At 45.6% G+C, this 17852-nt stretch overlaps 1 protein-coding gene across 3 annotated transcripts in view; it reads right to left on the bottom strand.

Annotated features, from left to right (window-relative positions):
- Nucleotides 1–2995: 2995 nt before the first annotated feature.
- Nucleotides 2996–17852, bottom strand: part of VASH1 (vasohibin 1) — a 15153-nt gene continuing 296 nt past the window's right edge. Inside the window, exons 2-9 of one of the 3 annotated variants that reach the window (XR_775407.1) lie at nucleotides 15418–15565; nucleotides 12972–13060; nucleotides 11813–11869; nucleotides 10650–10724; nucleotides 9241–9622; nucleotides 8753–8865; nucleotides 7954–8156; nucleotides 2996–7731 (exon numbers count right to left, since the gene is read on the bottom strand). Coding sequence is in view for 2 of the 3 variants with exons in the window: in XM_010583745.1 (XP_010582047.1) it covers nucleotides 8084–8156; nucleotides 8753–8865; nucleotides 9241–9622; nucleotides 10650–10724; nucleotides 11813–11869; nucleotides 12972–13060; nucleotides 15418–15565 (937 nt within the window). In the remaining variant the exon portion in view is untranslated. Of the gene's footprint in view, nucleotides 8157–8752; nucleotides 8866–9240; nucleotides 9623–10649; nucleotides 10725–11812; nucleotides 11870–12971; nucleotides 13061–15417; nucleotides 15566–17852 lie in introns of all 3 variants that reach the window. The other 2 variants (XM_010583745.1, XM_010583746.1) reach the window with 2 other exon arrangements.

The raw sequence follows: 17852 nt of genomic DNA, 5'->3' as shown, positions 1-17852 counted from the left end.
ATGAAACTTGGCTGCTGCTTGAGGTCTTCTTTCTCCATGCCTTTTCCTTACAAGATATGTCTGCAGCAGCTGTTTTCCCATGACTGCCATATCCAGTTATCTGAGTTACTGATGTTTATTTGTTTCTGCAGCTGTATTTCTTCAGTTAAAAGCTATGTGTGGAATTCTTTAGGACTAAGTCTTATTATAAACTTAACATTTAAATAGTGTCAAGCCATAAGATAGTGGGTTCCCTCACCCCTGAAGAGTTAAGTGGGAGGGGTGGGAGCTCCGAAACCAACACTTAGATGGGAATAACTCTTGTTATATAAAACAAAAAAAAAAGGTTAAGATTTATCATTAGTGCCATGTATACCACCTGCTTTGTGAAGCACAGAACTCTGAAATATACTTGACCTTAGTTCCTCGTCTCTGAGCAGTCTCTTAGAGGCTCTAAGAACAGTTCAGCATCTCAGAGGGAATCTCTTTTAAGAGCTGATCAAGGTATGTGTCCTGCCTCTATTGGTATTTGAGAGTGATGCTGGCAAACGGTCTGCAAAGCAGGGTGTTGCTACGCTGCAATTTCTCCTCGCAGACATATCCATGGTTCATACAAATGCAGATGAAGCCTTTGGTGGCTCATCTAAAGGAGGAGCACACAAGCCTTAGTGGGATACCATCTCCATTCAGTAGGTTTCCTGTTGTGCAAGTTAATTGAATTGCTGGCTATAACCTGTTCCTTACCAGACTGTAACTGTCTGGCCTGTAGTGCTTTCCTTAGTGCTGTCACACTGAAATATGCAAACTGCATGATCACTGCCATTGAATGTACTGCATCGTGTTTCAAAGTATGATACTGAGTTTCTGTAGAGAACTCACCTGCTATAATGATAATCAAGATGACTGATTTAAGAGCTGGCATGCCTCAAGCTCCTTCCTTTTGTCAGGTGTACAAGTTTGGCTTCTCCTGTCAAGCCACGTTATCCTCTAACTTCCACTGAAAATGTCATTCTAGTCTTGAAGCTCTTTTTCCTTTTATTTATTTTTAAATTTATTTTATTTCAGGTCTAGACCGCACATTCTTGTGCTCTAAGGGAATAGGAATGCTGTATAGTAGAACTGGAAAATTTTTCCTAACTTTGGTTAGACAAACACAGCAGCTTTCAAGGTGCTGAGGTGGCAAATGGGAGAAGGACTAGGCTAGATGCTGGCATGTGCTACAACAAAAGATGCATTTGTTCCATCCAATCTTTCCTTTTATACACCAAAAAGACTTGGCTTCAAGCCTTAGCAATGTTACTTAGTTTTTTAGCCTTTTCTTTCTGGATGGAAAGCCTTCTACAGCAGTCTTAAGTTTATTCAGTTATTGGTCACTTCTAGGAGCCGTTTCTGAACTGGGGGCAGATGAATGCAGTAGTTATTCTAATGCTATTCCTCTCTTTCCTTCCTCCCCCAGAGTGAGGTTGGAGATAGGATGGCAGTCACTCTTTGCCAAAATAAAAATATAATCCAGGAAGGCCAACTCAGCTGAGTTAACTGAAGTCTGTCATGGCCTGCTATCCACAGCATGTCATACGCCTTTGCCTTCCGTAATCCTGCAGTCTGCATGAATGGTGCTCTTAAGGCTCAGTCTCGGTCTTATGAATGGATTTCTATATGCTTTTAGGCATGTGAGAGCCTTAAGTTTTGCAGTCTTGGGCTTCTCAGCGTAGTAGCTGACTGGGTTTCTTTTTTGTAATTTTTTTTTTCTTTTTTAATTACTGCTTCATTGAGTTGTGTATCCTTTCCACAAGAAAGGTTTTTCACTAAGGTCTAAGTAGCATAATGTCTAACTGACTTAAAAACCTAAAACTGCATGAACTATCAGTAGCAGGAAAGCCTTATCTAAGAGGGAGCAGAAAGTCTTGTTTTTAGTCTCAGCAGTGGCCAAGTCACTGTTTTGCCCTTCTTGCTCCATTGTCTAGCAATCACCCTGACCTATACATCTATAAGGGGTTTATGAGTTACCTGATTTTTAGCAAAATCTGTAAGACATGAGGCAGAGGGTATTTTCAAGCAAGCATCTGAAGTAGAGGTTTATAGAAGTCACAGCATTTTAGTCTTTTTTTGCTAATATTATTAATCTTTTTAAGTATTTAATAGGGGAGCAAGAAGCCTTCAACTGCTGCTGAAGTCTGTTGTCAACTCCTGGGCTTGAGCACAGGCCATGCAGACTTATGAAATGGCTACTTTCTTCTTTTGTGTCTTCATACCATATAGCAGGTGCTGTGCAATTACTTCCCCTCAGGACAGAAGTTGTTCTTATGATTAACTTAGCTACGAGGGACTATTGCATGTGCCATTCTCTTTGGAGTAACAGGTTAGGGGATGCTTATTCCTCTCCTCTGCACACTGTAGCCTTGCCTACATCCTGGCCCTGGTCCCAGCTATTACTCATTTCCCTAGAGAGAAGGGGTCTGAATAAAGTTGGATCCCCCTTGCTGGGGAAATGCACTGAATCTTGCAGCTGACTGTCCTTTATTAACCCAGCATTCGTCTTGAGAAGTCAGGATGAGGTCAGTAGTCTGGAAGGCCACTAAACTACAGACCTTAAGCAGAATTGCTTTTCAGGCCAGGAAGGGAGACTGGATCATATGTTAAAGTGTAGAGCAGTGGAAGCAGAGGCTTGTGTTAACCCTTACAGTATTGTTTCAAGACTGAAATGTCTGTTGCTGCATCCACTGACTTTTTTTTTCCATCCAGCCTGACTGATGGCAGTTCAAGAGGAAAAGATCAGTTTTAGCCTTTGCTACACAGCCACATACTTACTCTCTGGCAGCTGCCTCGGTCTGTACAGACATGCTCACCTGTTCAGATGACTGAAGGAGAATGAAGGTTCTTCCATGTCCATAGGGTTGCAAGTACAGGGCATCTATACATAATCTGTCTGATACCATCAGTCAAGGCTGTGCTTTTGACTTCTCAGCTGACTGACAACGGGAAAGTTGAAATTGGAAGGAAAGACAGTACAGACATCTTGTTTTCTCTGCACAAGCTGAGAGCAGTACAGAGGCAATTTTATTGTCTAAGTGTCAAAGGAAGCAGGAAGAAGTATCAACATGAGGGCTACGGGAAGTGCAGTAAGAACTAAATCTAAATACAAGTTCTGTGCTGGCTACATAAGAACGCAGAACCACACTGATTAATTACAAAAAGACACACATGATGCTTTTCTTAAAGAAAGAAACCTTCCATTTCTTAGTTCTGAGCTGTACCAGTGATAAAGATGTAAATGGTTTTGGAGCACCCTATCAGTGCTAGAGTAGAATACTGATGTGCATGGAAGGGGACCATTCTGGTCCCACTAGCACCATCTCAGCCCTGATCTGGAGGGAAACTCTGCTCTGCAGAGATTACAGGGGATTCAGTAGCCTTCTGGGCCTAAGTTGAGTTGCTCTTGAGCAGACAGGGCCAGGGCACCACTGAAGGAGAGTGGTTGTGATATAAGTAAACACCTGCTCAGAAAACAGACAAAAATACTAAATTCCCCTAGGGAGTTCAGCTTGGCTGTAGAGGGACCACCTCCACCTTGCTCTGGCAGAGCAAACACCAAGCCAGAATAGCACTTGCTTTCTTAGGTTAAGTTATAAATCCATAATGCATGTCTTCATCTTGACAGGACAACAGTGCAAGACCACTGGAATATGTGGTGTTATTTCAGCAGACTTGCACACACAGTACGCATGGGACCCAGGGCACTGCCTGCTTATATCTAGTGCCTGATCATCAGGACCACTTGAAATACTTCACTTACTTAGAAGGAGCAAGTAGCTAAAGCAACCATCTGAAGTGATTAGCCAGAGCCCCTGGAGCAAGGTCAAGCCCATCTAATCCAGACTCTTGCCCTTTGGCAACAGGCGCATTCTTCTGTTCATTATGGTTTCTTAAACTCCGCAATTTTAAGGACAGTCATGTTTCAGTCTATACACCACCATATGTGAGCCTACCTTAAGGGGCAGGCACCTGATTAAGGCTTTCACCTGAAATACTAAAAAAAATTTCTTCATGTTAAGCAGATCTGATAACAGCAATACAGCCACTGCATGAACAGAAACTATGTCTCAACCACAGTTCTGGAGTAATTTATTCTGCTAGATCCAAGCATACCATGTACTGACCCATACAGTGCCACACAGGTAAAATAGTCAACTGAAAAAAGCACTCCAGTCCCAGCTAAAACACTTGCTAACATACTTTAAGTTCCTAAAGGCTCATTTAGCTTATCATCTCAGAGTTAAAAAAAAAAGGCTAGTGTGTCACAAACTGATGGACACCCAACCCTGCTCTTTAGTATATGAAGTTTCTGTCAGAGTGACACTGTAGCAGAAAGTTTTGCTCACTAATCCATTCACCCATTAAAAAACCTGCAGTTTGCCAGGTACCAAGGGACTTGTGTACATAGAAGTATAAAGAGGAACTCTTATTTCATTACATCTAAAATAGTTTTGCTACTACTAGGTCAGCATTTGCTCAAGTCTTTCAAAGCTCACCTAGACTTCACATACAACATAGGCAGTGTCTATCCATTCCTAGTGTATGGACACAGTTCCCTTCCACAGAGTTCAGAAGGACTTGTACTGCAGAACAGACATCAGATGAGACCTACTGAACAATGAAATTTACACCCCAGAGCTATATGAGCAATCATTTTAATATTTAACATTAAATAATTAACAGAACTCCTCAAAATCCATCTTTTTTGTTCTGCAGGCACCAGGGCGTATGAGTTACTGTCTAGTTCCTTATTTTCATCCCTTCTCTGTAGCTCTAAAGACTGCAGAAGTGAAAAAGACTCATCTCCAGCCTTTTTTTTTCCTTATAGTTAAAGGCAGGCAGACCAGAAGCCAGAGCAGGTGGATGAGGGAGGAAAGAAGTGGAAGTGCAAAAGTTTGTCTTTCATTGTACCCTCAGGTTTCATACGGCATGAAACTGGTTGCACTAATCCTCTCTGTCACAGGGGGACGCTGTCTTGTTTGTTAGCAAGGAAGCTAAGCTTTGTATTTAAGTGATTCATCTTGTTACTAAGAGGGGGGAGCAAGAAGGGGAGAATTGTTTGGTCATTTTCTAGTTTGTTGCACCATCTGCTAAACTGGAGATACAGAAATAGTAAGGGGCAGGAATTCTACCACACAGAGAAACATAGTAGAAGGCTTGGAATAGTAACCCTAGCAGAGGGCTCATGTCTGCTCCTGTGTCCATCTTGGGAAGTCATCAACATTAGATATATAAGAAGACTTAAATGCCTTCTGATTTACATAATTGTGCAACTAAATCTTGAAAGAGCATATTCTTGTCTGGCTACAGCTGAGGATTAAGAGACCTTGAACTCTACCTGTCATTCATTCCTTAAACATCCACTTCCTTTGGTTTTCTAAGCTATTGGCCTTGGTTACATCCTGCAGGAAAGCACTTAATTACCAGGTCAAACAAAGCATTTTGTTTTAAGCCATTCTGCCCTGGTGATCTAACACTGCTGAGCATCCCTTTTGCCCTGCTCTCAAGAATGCATCATTAGCATGCAGCTGACCCCTCACTTGCCCCATCTGTTTTGAAGTCTTCCTCCTTCCAACACACTTCCCCTCCTTTCCACCTAAGAAGGCTCAAGTCTGTCCAGCTATTGAATGTGCTCTGTATGAAGCTACTAATTATTCTCAAGACCTTTCCAGTTACTCTCAATTAACTAACCAACCAAGCAACCGAAGTCATGGTGAGGATGCATCCTAGTTTTATCTAAGGGGCTTTTATAATTTGTTTTCTGGATTTCATCCACTTTAATAAAACCTGACATTCAGTCTCCCTTGCTGACTGCTGCTTGTATTTATCGTCTGATTCACAGTGGCACCTGAACTGTCAGTCCGCTGCATAGCAAACATTATGCAAAGGCAGTTTGTGGCTTCCAAGTGACCCGTGTTATTTACAGGTAACCCTGGTACCTTTACAGCTAACATCATTGTTAGCATCCAGACACTAAATATGTTAATTTACAGCTACACAAAACTGACCAGAGGACACATTCAAATGGGTGCTTGGCTTGCTACTGCTGTCTGATTTCAAAGTGTTGCCTGTAGCTGGAGTGCAAGGGAGGGGACAGGTGTAGAACTGCACTGTGGAAACTGGCATCCTGTTCTGGATTAACCTTATCTTGGATCAGCAGCAAGTTCTGCTACCTCCCTATGGATTGTCCTCCTGGTCATACAGCATAGCAGAAAAGTACAAAGAGAGCTTGGAAGGACAGACTGCAGTGGTATGGATATAGCGCCTTGCAAGTTACATCACAGTTAAGGATGTACAATTAGGAACCTGTAAGGCTTGAGTTAAATCGCTTGTGGGTGGTGCTTCAAGGATTAACACTGCTTTAACTGGACAGAAGAGCTGATTTGTTTGGGGATAAGAACCCATTCTCTGCCACCAAAATAGCACTGCTTATATGAGGGTGTGGCAAAGCAATACTGCAACAAAAAACCTGGTAGAGCTAAGCTCCATCATCTTTCTAACAGGTTCACAGGAAAGAATAAACCCACTTCTAACAAAATTAAATGTAGTATTTCAGGAAGTTTAGCTCTTTGTCAGTGCTGTGATAAAACAAGACTCAGTTTCTCTTAAGGATACTCCTGCTCCCAAGCTCAGTTTTTGCATCCTCTAAATCCACCCATCCAGATCACTTGAAGGCCATGCCGTTCTGACTTCTGGCAACCCCACTGCTTCAGGCCCTAGGCCTCAAAGAGACATCTGACAACACTCCAGATTTCTGACAAGCATTACACTGCTTAATCAGTAGTACAACACTCCCCTGAAAAGAAGTGTAGGAAGAGTCACGGCTGTAAGCAGGCAGAAAGGCCCAGCCCAGCCCTTTGGGGAAGGCTAGCATAAGTGGTGCTGTTAAATACTGCAGCTATCTGAAGAGCCAAAACACAAGCGCAGCTCTGGGACTGGGGTGGGGAACTACTTTCAGGAGGCTCCAGGCTGAGCTGTCAGGAAAGCAGCTGCAATCTCTTCGAGCAGGGCTTCCCAGCAACAGGTGTCTGTAACCCTAGCACTAACACTACAGTGAGGAAGGAGCAAGACCCTGCAGAAAGGAAAAATGCTTGTAAAACCTGTTCACATCATTAAATCCTCCTTTACCTTTTACTCTTAAAACTCGTACCTCAGCCACTGAAGTGCCTTCTGCAAGCTTTCACAGTAGCAGTCACTAGAAGTTAAGAGAGAAGGCTGACGAAGAGGTGACTCAAAGTTCAGGCTTCCCACCAGCTGCTGCCTGCCCCTGCGTCCACTGCTGAGACGATTGAGGTCTCTGTGCCTGTTTTCATATGGCAATGGCATAGGCACATCCTGACCCACTCAACCACAAAAGGACTTACAGCAACAGCTCACCAGCATCGCAGTGGGTAAAGAGGATCATCATCCCACTGTCTACCCCCTCAGAGACAATGAAATGCTTTGAAATAGGCAGGACTAAACACACAAGATGTGGTTTCTCCGGATGAGAGGCCCTTGTATGATCAATTTATCAGGCTGAGCAAATTCAGCCCTGTCTCTCACAAGAGCAATGCTAAACAAAGTGTTCATAATGACAAAACCAGGAGTTTTTGCACAAGATGCGGGGTCCATCCCATTCCAGCATCACTTCTCCCTCAGCCCTGCAGGCCTTGCATAGGTTGAAGACTTCTCTGCAGGTAGGAAGAAGTACAGTTGACAAGATGCTGCATCTACTTGCTGTCAACACAAAAAAATTGATGGCAAGTCTGCTGGCCCCACTCACTTCATATTCTTTCTGCAGCAAACTCCCACAAACGTACAGATTTTTTTTTTTTTTTTTTTTTTTTTTTAAAAATACTTGTTTCAGTGAATTAAGATGGACACCTCTCCCAGAAACAGGCAGGTGAATCCTCTGGGACCCATGGGATCCAGCTCTGGGACTAGCCCACTAGGAAGTACCTGGGAAGATCAGCACTCTCTTCTGCTCCTGCTCCCCTGTCCCCTTGTCAGAATCACTGCAGGTGGATCCAGGTCCCAACTGTGGCCAGCAAGAAGTCTGTGGAGCCAGGCACACAAGGCACAGCTCTCTTCACACCCGGATCTGGTACCCATTGAGGTCTGGCATGGCTTTGGAATCGGCAGGCTTCTTCTCACCAGATGGCCTGTGAGCAAAGAGGGTAAGAACTATTCAGAAACTGTTTTTTTTTCAGTTGGGAGGTGCTGCACATAGAGATGGCAGCACATGAAAAGGTACAGGAAAGCTTCAGACTTATCCTACGCTATTGAGGGCAGGATTATTCTACCACCTCCAGTAACCCTCCCAATGATCTCCACAGAAGAGAACGCAGGTTAGGAGGAGTAGGAAGTCCACTCTGATACCCCAGATCTGTTTCAGGAAAACAATCTCACTGACAGCAGTAATTTTTGGAATCTCTTTGGGGCACAGGTCTGTGAGACGCCAGAGCTCAGACCCCTGTGTAAGGTTAAATATCAGCTACCAAGATCACTGCCTATTTGAGCTGCCTTCCTCCTCCCTGCCAAAACAAAAAACCCCCAGCTGTCCCCACACTCCCCAAGCAATGATAAACTCACAAAGACACAGACTAGGGAAGAATGCTACTGCAGGTCAGAGAAGTAACCCCTATTATAAAGAACCCCAGTAAGACATCAGAAGGATCCAAAACCAGACAGTAAGGTGGAGTCTATGAGTAAAACAGAGATGCTCTAGATAGGTCTCCTGCCCAGCAGCCCCACTCACCGTCGGTCCCCACGGCTGTTGCGCCGATGGGGGCTGGCCTGACCTCTTTGTGGGGACGAGACATCTTTCTTTCTGTCCTTGGTGGGAGATGGTGGCCCAGTTCCTTTGCCAATCTGCCAGAAAAATTAAAGAGCAACATGAGCAGAAACCCAATACAAGTAGTAACCAGAAAACACAAAGCCTAACAACGATTAATTATATGGGAATAAAAGACAAAAAGGCAAGGCAAGTGCATCGAAAATGCAAAAGCCAGAAAAAACAAGCTACAGTAACAGCTATGGCTCCAAGGACTGTATATAGTCCAAGCTAATTGCAACTGCAGTAGTGCACCAGCGTCCATTAGGGGACCAAAGGAAAAGAGTCCCCGGCCTCCAATTGACACTGCACCATCTAGGAGAGTGTCCTGCCACTTCATTCCCCCAGCACACCATCAGACAGGCAAGACAGCAGATGCAGCAGCAAACAACTTCTCCATCCTTGCGGCTTACCTTCAGCCTCATATCACGGGCATGTCTCTCAAGCTCTTTGCGGAAGTCTTCCCGGGTTAGCTTGTCTAGATCCAGGATGGAGTGCTTCCACTCAATCTGCTCCACACTGTGTGGGTCATGGGACACACAGTGGCCCAGCTTCACCTTTTTGAGAGTGTGCCAGCAGCGGCGATATGCCTCCTCGAAGTCAAAGATGAGTTCGCTCAGTGTGCGGAAGACGGGTGCTTTGTACATGAGCTCTTCACGTCGGCTGATGCCCAGTGCCCCATAGCGGCCTCCAAAGTTCACCCCCAGCACAATGTGTCGGAAGTAGTTCCCTGAGAAGTGGGTTTTGAAGCTGATGGGGAAACGGTCCAGCGTGGTCATGTTGTTGGTGAGGTAACTGACAGCAGCCACTATTCAGGAAGCAACCAGTGATACCATTTTCTTGACAACATTCTTCTTGCTCCAAACCCTCCCAGCCTGCTCAGCAGCACTAATTCAGGCATCATATAGGCAGGATTTGTTGTGCAGATCAAAAGTGCAGCTCATTGCAAGCTGCCCTACTTTCATGTGGGTTATGGGGACCCCAGATTTGCCCTCTTCAACAAGACCGTCAACAAAGGGAAGTTAATTTCGAGGCAGTTTGGTGATGCAGAAGTTGCAATGCTAACACCTCAGGTGTACTGTATTCCATAGCTCTCAAACTGTTAACACAGTAGCATTATTCCTCAGTTTGTTTTAGTCTGTTTTACTAACTGTTACTTCACACACAAACCGAGGAACCTTTAGGACAAAATACTCATCAGACTACCCTTCGGAACCATTCACTTGCCATCTCTGCCTCCAGGTGGCTTTGCCACTGCGCATCAAGAATCTATAGCCCGAGTGACATAGACTAAGCCTGGAAGATAGCTAGAAAAGATGTGTACTTAAAGACAACACATGTCTAGAATTAATAAAGGTATTGCCTAAGCTGGCAGGCAGTGTTAGACATAATAGTAAAGTGACATACACCATAATTAGAAGTTGGGGAGGATCCCTAACATTTTAATGTAGAACACACGCAGGCAACATTGCAGTAGGGGGACAATGTTATCCACAAAGGACTTCCTGACCTAACTCTAGCTAATATTTTTTCCCTCTTTAGATGTTCCTTAGATCCTTTATTTTTTACTCACTTGTAGAGTTGTCCAGAGCAGCACCACCCTTCTTGGGTAAGGAGGAGCAACTCTGAGTAACTAGTTCTGATATTTCAGAGAATTGCTTGGATTTGGATTTTAATGGTGGGTTTTTTGGGAGAACTGGGGAGGGAAAACAGAGGGATGTGAGGTTTGGTGACAATATTATCAGCAGCCTCAAAGCATGAGAAAGCAGAGGAAGAAACACAACGATGGGCAGACATGCACAATTCCAAGAGGAAAGGATACATTCCCAGGATCACAGCTTCCAGGCATTTTATTGGCAGGGCCTCTTTGGTCATTTCTTTGGCCAGGTCCATCAGCCTGCAGAGTGGGACAAGGGAAAGACGAGGACAGTTAGAGGGCTTGTGCTATGCAAGTACAGCCAGTTCAGCCCTTTTGCACCATATACGTAAGGTAGGTTTCCAGGAGAGCGGGTGGCCCACTGTGGACAGGGAACAGAAGAAAATATCTTCTTTAGGAATGTACTAAATCCAATCGAGGTCTCTATCACATGCTCTCTATTGCTGCTTACAAAGAACTCACTTCAGTGAGTTACAGCAAAGCTTCCTACTAGGCCAACCTCTGTTCTAAGGGAAACCACAGCACTTGGTCAGTGAGTTCTGGATGCACACCAATGTGACCAGAAGCAGAAGCCTCAAAGGACCAAGAGCCAGCAATGTTTGCCTCACAAGGTTCAAGGACAGTGAAGCCCTCTGTCATCAACCCTACTCTCTGTTCAACAAATACTGTGGAGGGCACATTGCACTGATTACAACACAAGAAATTTGGGGTCACATGAGTCTATGGACTAGACCAATAGTAAGAAGCCAATCTTAGAAGACTCTCAATATGCTGGCCAAGAAAGTCAATGAACATCAGGTGCTTATCTCCAGGAACTTATGGGGCACAGCTCTTCCCCAAATCTGCAGTTAGGAGAATACCCCTTTTCTTTCAAAGTATGAGACACCAAAAGCTTAGTGAGCCTGGATTCTGCAAAGGCACTCACAGGAGCTATGAAGTTAGACCTGTAAAGATACTTGGCTTTTACAGAGCTTGTTTAGGGCAGGACCTAATTTCAGAATCCATCAGAAATTCATAGAGTTATATTCCAGTAAGAAGCAGGCAGAATCTGCACATCTTTGAAATACATTTACATTATTTTAGTGGATTTACTGATTCATGACAAGAAAACCTACTCTTGTCCTTGAGAAAGGCCAGACACAGCTCTGCCCAGCCGTGCCCCAGGCAACAGACAATAAAATCACCTAAAGTAGGATGGAGCTGCAGTAGTGAAAGCCCTGAGTGCCATCTAGACCTTAGCCAGGGGGTGGAAGAAAAAGCAGTGGCTATAGCAAGGCCCCAACATCTTAAAGCAAGGATTAAACGCTGTAGGGGCTGCCAGCACTTACCCTGTCAGAGGTCTGCTCTTCTTAATTTCAAAGAATTGTGTCCCAGTGTGATTGTACCTGGAGGCAAGAAGTTAAGGGCTTGGCAGCTTGGAAAGTAGAGTTTGAAGAAAACCTGTCTGAAGAACTTCCATGTTACTATTCTCAAAGCAAACTCATGATCTCACAAATAAAAGAGCAATGCAAGAAAGACCCCACCTACCTTTCCTGCATTTCTCCCATTTATAGTCCCTCCTCACTTCCACCGTATTTCCTTCTTGTCAATTCTTCTCTTTCTCCTCCCCATACACAGGTTTCCACTCCATTTCCCAAATGTCCATGCTGACAGCACATGGTCTGCTCAGCTTTCCAGTTACCAGAGCAGAACAAAGTTTGATAGATGTCTGCCTGCTCCGGTCTGCACAGAACGCATGGAGCATTGAAACATTCATGGTACCTTATTCTAAGACTGACTGGGACCCAATCCCGAGCACAACCAGCTTAGATGGATGAGAGGTGCCAAAAGGTCTGCCTTCATACCTTGTTTTAGGGCTGAAGCCAGAGCTAGCTCTGTATCTCATCAGTGAGATTAGACTGTGCTTGCATGGCACATACCTGCTGTCCAGCACAACAGGGATGGAGAAATCTCATTCCCAGGACAGTCACACAGGCAGCTCTGCACATAAAGGGGCAGGATACCACAGATGCACAAAAGCAGGGTGGCTGACTGTCCTTAGACAGCTACAGAGAAGAGTGTTGGAGTAGGATGACCTGAGAGGCAGTCTTCTCACCACCACAGCTCACCCATGCCTTAACAGTGAGGTGACACAGTTTGTAGTCCAGCTGAGACCCAGCTGTTAGGGTCTCAAATATGCATAATTTTAACAAAACGGCACTGTAAAGCCACTGACCTAGAAGGGTGGGTAGTGGGGAAAGGGCCTTGACAACATGCCCATTTGTTACATGGAGAGAACAGGATCAGAAGGTAGCTCTAGCAGAAGAGAAACACAGCTGCAAAACAAACCATCATCCCAAGTCCAGCTTCCTGTTTTCAGGGAGCAAGTTTCAGTTCCCCTCCAGCTACAACAGAATGAGCTTTTCTGTTCTTCAGAGGGGAAGAAAGTCCCCTTTCTCCCTCCTGCTGGGTTATCACACCAGTGGCTAAGGTAACGGTAAAGGATACTGAAGCTCCCTGATGTAGCGCTGTACAGCTTCCAGGCGCTCAGGGATGGGGGTGGATGGCTGGAACGCAGGCACACTTGGTATGGGAATCTGAAATGGGGAGCAGAACTTAAATCACTGCTTCCAAACCTCTCCAGCTTCTTGCTGAACTCAGTGGCATATAGCTACAGGGAGCATGTTCCTCTGAAACAAGCCCCTTCTTGCTGCCTGAAGTGACCACACCAGGAACATTCCTCTGTTCCCACACTGATAACTGGGAAAGGATTCAGAATGAAGCACTACGACAGAGCTGCAAGAGAAACTGTGTGAAAGGATCCTGCATTTAGGCAACGTTACATTGGAAGAATTAGATAAAATTAACTGATGAGGCAAGATGCGAGATAGGAAAGCTATCGCCTGAGGGAGCTTGGCCTAATTTGAGTATGGAAACTGGAAGACACAAAACAAAAATAAGAAGAGAGAGGCAAAAACAGAGAATGACTTTCCCCAAGGCCACCAGAGCATGGAACAGTCCTGTAAGCAAGGGTATAAAGGTCCCTTAGTACCTCCTAGCATCTCAGGTGAGTTGGCACTGACTAGGACACAGGCTTGACAGCATCATGACTCCCCCCTCTGCAATGTCTGTTTTGAATTACGTGGTCACAGAATGATGTCTGAAAGTTCACCATTCGGACTGCTGTCCCATTCTGAGGCCTCAGCCTTATGGGTCCAGTCAGATTTTTCTCACCATTTGTTCTACAGGGGATAACTCCAAATGGTCAGTAGCTGAGCAAATGTGTCTAAGGAAAGAAAAGGGTCCTGTCCACATGACAAATATAAATGGAGAAGACACAAATTTGGTGCGACTGACAGGCTTGGAGAAACAGCCTACCATTTTCCCTCTAAAGGATAGCTCATGCCTTGCACACACCCCTCTGATACCAGACTGCAGCTTTTCACAGCAGTTTGGTTTTTAGCATTTCAGTTCCTCCTCAGACTTCCCCCAGAGCTGGGCTATCCCCAGCTAAGAAAGAGTGAGTCAGAACCAGATCTTCCCTTGGGCCTTCCACTCTGCTGTGCACAACTGCCTCTGCTGGCCATGGTTTTGTAGCCAGCAGTGCTGCTTAGCCACTCATCACTCTCCACGTGTATTTCTGTGGCCCCTCATTTCCATACCTGCTTCTTCTCCCCTGGGTTGGCACAAATGACTAGTGAACCAGGTCAGGCACCTGAAACAGCTGAAAGCCGAGCCACCAAGCATGGGTAGTTTTCAGTCAGATCAGTTCCCCGTCCTGGTTTGCCACATGGTTGCACTCTGCTTGTGCCCACACAGCACAGGGGCCAGAGACTGCTTAGCCTTCAGAGATGGGCTGTTGCTGCCTCTGGAAACCATAACCTGTGTTTTTCAGCCTAGCTCCAAACACCATCAGCAAGTAAACACTGAGCTAAACTCAGTTGCTATCAATTTTCTCTCCTGTTTTGATCTTTCTTTTCTTTTTTTTGGAAAACTAAGAAGCACCATTTGGCCACTGGTACCCATTTTCCTAGCACCTCTTGGAGGTGCCAATTGCCATCTCCAGTGCCTCATTTCCATACCCTGTGTGGAGCAAGCAGAGGCACAGGCTGGCTCATTTGCAGGAGACAGCACAGGAGCGGCAGGAGCAGATGTGAAACTGGGTTTGTTTAGCCGCAGCAGGAGCAGGGAAGGCTCCAGAGAGCGGCACAGAGATGGAGCCATCTCTGGAACCGCACAAGCTGAGTCAGTTTGGATGTTGTGAGCTGACACACTGAGTCACAGGAAATCATTTCCAGGCAGAAACAATGAAAAGAGGTAACAACCAGGACAGTCTGACTATTTAACTTTGTTTCATGCCTTCAGCATGGAGACTTTCATGCTTTTTAAGGGTAGACAGATTAAGTGCATGTTGACAGCACAGACGAATGATTCCAGGTAGTTACTCCTCCCTTTACTAGTACAGACCCCCAGATCCCCTTTTCCTCAAAGGACTGTGCAACACTGAGACAGTGTAATGGCAACCAGTTCAGCAGGGGACTAGTTAATGCAGAAGAGCCTCCTGCACCTCAAGTAATTAAACTGATGAAAGTACAGCTTGCTCTCTCTCTCAGATCTGGGCCTGCAGCCCAGACTGGGCTACAGTTTCTTTTGCATCAGGTCTATAGTGTTTTAATGGGGCAATAGAAGCAGGAGGAGAGGAATAAGGTCTCCATTCCTCAATCACACACTGACAGCATAGGAGACCCTAATGCTTTCTTCTTACCCAGCATCATCCACTGCACATCTCAGAACGGCTATAAATATTAGGCAGTCTTCACAATCCTCCAGAAAGCAGAGGAATTTATTTGTAACAGAAAAGATAGGAAATCAGATGTATTTTGCTTTCCTTTTAGTTATTCTGAAAGCTGGAGAGAGAGTCAGGAAGAGAGCCCAGATTTCCCAGAGCACATACCTCTGCCAGGCTTAGCAGACTAACTGAACACGTCCTTGGTCCCTCACCACTTGTATGGAGGGGTTGCGTCACCCCACTCCTAGATTCATGCACCCCCGCAGGCTGGCTATATGTGTGGGATTGGGACTCTGCTTTTGGAAAGGGGATCCTGAGAACAACAGAGATCTTAATGTACAGTGAGCCATGCTGTACATGAGACAAGGCAGATGGGAGAGAGGCACAGACAAAGCTCCACCCTTGTCCATATCACAGAGGTGCTTTTTTGGCCAGCCTAGTTTAGCAATAGTTTCTTTTATGGTGCTTATATGCATCCAAGCTCCTCCCCAATCTTCCTTTTGCAAGCAACATGGGAGCAATACCAATCCCAGTTATTAGCCTGACTAAAGAAAATATTTTTTTCCCATCTCTTCTTGAGCTCATTAGATGCAACTCTTCCTGTCTTTGCCCTGATAATGACCTCATTTAAAATCCATCATTTCTTAATGAGGCAAGCACACATCACTTTGTATTTCCAGTGTGCACCCATTTGATGGTCCCGGCAGCTCCAAGCAAAGCAACACCCCACCCTGTTTCTAGAAAGGAAACAACCTACAGGAGGGTGGCACTCTCAAGCCTAGCATGTGTGCCCAATCAACTATATCCTGCCATAGTGGCACAGCTCACTCGATGCCCACTCACCCCAAATCTACTCGAAGGAAATGGCGACTAGAGGTCTCACACCCCAGTGAAAAGACACAGCCCCTGCAGCTGATCTGAAGAGTACACTCATTGCCCTAATTCCCATCTGTTGCATCAGCCATTCAAAGAAACCTGATGGCACGGAGACAGGTGGTGATATAAGCAGCCCTCAAAAATAAAAACACATCCCTAGAGGGAAAAGGGAAATAGGGAAACAGAGCCCATTCATCCTTGCTGCTTCCTGCATCCCAGCATCCTCTCAGCTGTATGGCTGGTAAGCTTGGGAATGGGATCTCGGATTGCGGAGTGCTGAATAGAGTTTATAGATCTGGTTCCCAAGGGTGCTAGCAGATGCCAAAAAATTGGATAGCCCAATTTCACCTGTTATTGCAAGAGCTCATACCACTTGTGTCCCCTAACCATCACCCTTTGGCACCAAGACTGTAAAGTGAGAACAGTGGAAGTACTTCACATTAAGACCAAAACCAGAGACTGAACACTGTATTTCCCTCCCCTCGTGCACCGGACTCTTGTTTGTGAACTTTTCTTCCATTTCCCTCACCTCTCCTGGCTAAATCGGCCCTTTTGGTCAGGAAATTAAGTAGTGTGTGTCCTGATTGATCTGAAACATGTTTTCAGCCTTCACCCAGGCTCAGGACAAAGTCAGAGGTGAGGAAGGAAATCTGAAAAGGAAGGAAAAGTCTAGTGGGGTTAGAATAGGGACTGTAATCAGGATTCAAGGTTTGTTCTGGTTGCTGCCACAGATGCCTATAACTCTTCACTGCACAAAGGCTATTACATCACACGCTTCTCCAGAGTTCCTCACGGAAAGCATTACGGATTGCCTGTGCACTATATAATAGCATATTCTTGCATATTTCAAATTACCTTCCCAAGGAGCTAGGTCCTTGCTAAAAAAGCCCGGGCAGGAAAAACTTCATCTTTTTGTGTTTGAATTTCCTCTGTCTGCATGATGGGAATACTCTGATAACTCGCCAGTGGAGTGACACACCAAATGTTTGCGGTGTCTTTTGTTCACAGGATGCCAATGAAAGGGGGAGATCTTTCTCCAGCTGCGGTGCAACACAGATACAGCAACAATCACAGGAGTTCACATGCAAATGTTTCAGTATGGCACCAGGTTAAGTGAAACGATCACCGGTTCCTCCTTACTTCGTAGAGTTCTCTGCAGCAAGGCCAGGAACGGGCTCGGAAATCACAACATCTGACCCTACAGCAGCAACAAGCTCTGCAGTCGTTCGCTAACTCCTCTTAAAACTCTTTGGCACGAGGAGCCTCTTTTCTGACAGACACCGTTCTGTGCAAGAATGCCTTTCGGTGTGGGAGACTGTACCCAAATCTAATTTCTTCTGGTTCAAAGACTCGCCTCTGCCTGTCTCACTTACCCTCCCACCTCAAGTATTCGGACTCTTCTAATTTAACTCCCCTCACCTTTTCATCATTCATCCAGTCTTCCTCCTTAGGGCAACCCACCTCCATTAGCCATCTGAAGTCTTGTTTTCCAGCAAGGCCTCAGAAGAAGAGGGTGCCGCGGGCGCGGCAGGGCAGAGCGGAGCCCCGCAGACACCCTCCCGCACTCCGAGTCAGAGCGTGGCTTTGCTTCCTGCAAGGGGTCCCCGGGGGGCCCTTTTCCCGAGGGATCGCTCCGGAGCCGGGGAGCCCGGCCTCCACGGGGGGCAGGCGAGGGACCCCTCCTAGCGGGATGCCACCGTTTCCCCTCTTCCCGCCCCGCGCCC

This window comes from Haliaeetus leucocephalus, unplaced genomic scaffold (genome assembly GCF_000737465.1).
Source record: "Haliaeetus leucocephalus isolate CR32 unplaced genomic scaffold, Haliaeetus_leucocephalus-4.0 Scaffold932, whole genome shotgun sequence".
Lineage (NCBI taxonomy): Eukaryota > Metazoa > Chordata > Aves > Accipitriformes > Accipitridae > Haliaeetus > Haliaeetus leucocephalus.
Note: the sequence above shows the minus strand (reverse complement) of the source record. Positions and strands in the feature narration are given on the sequence as shown.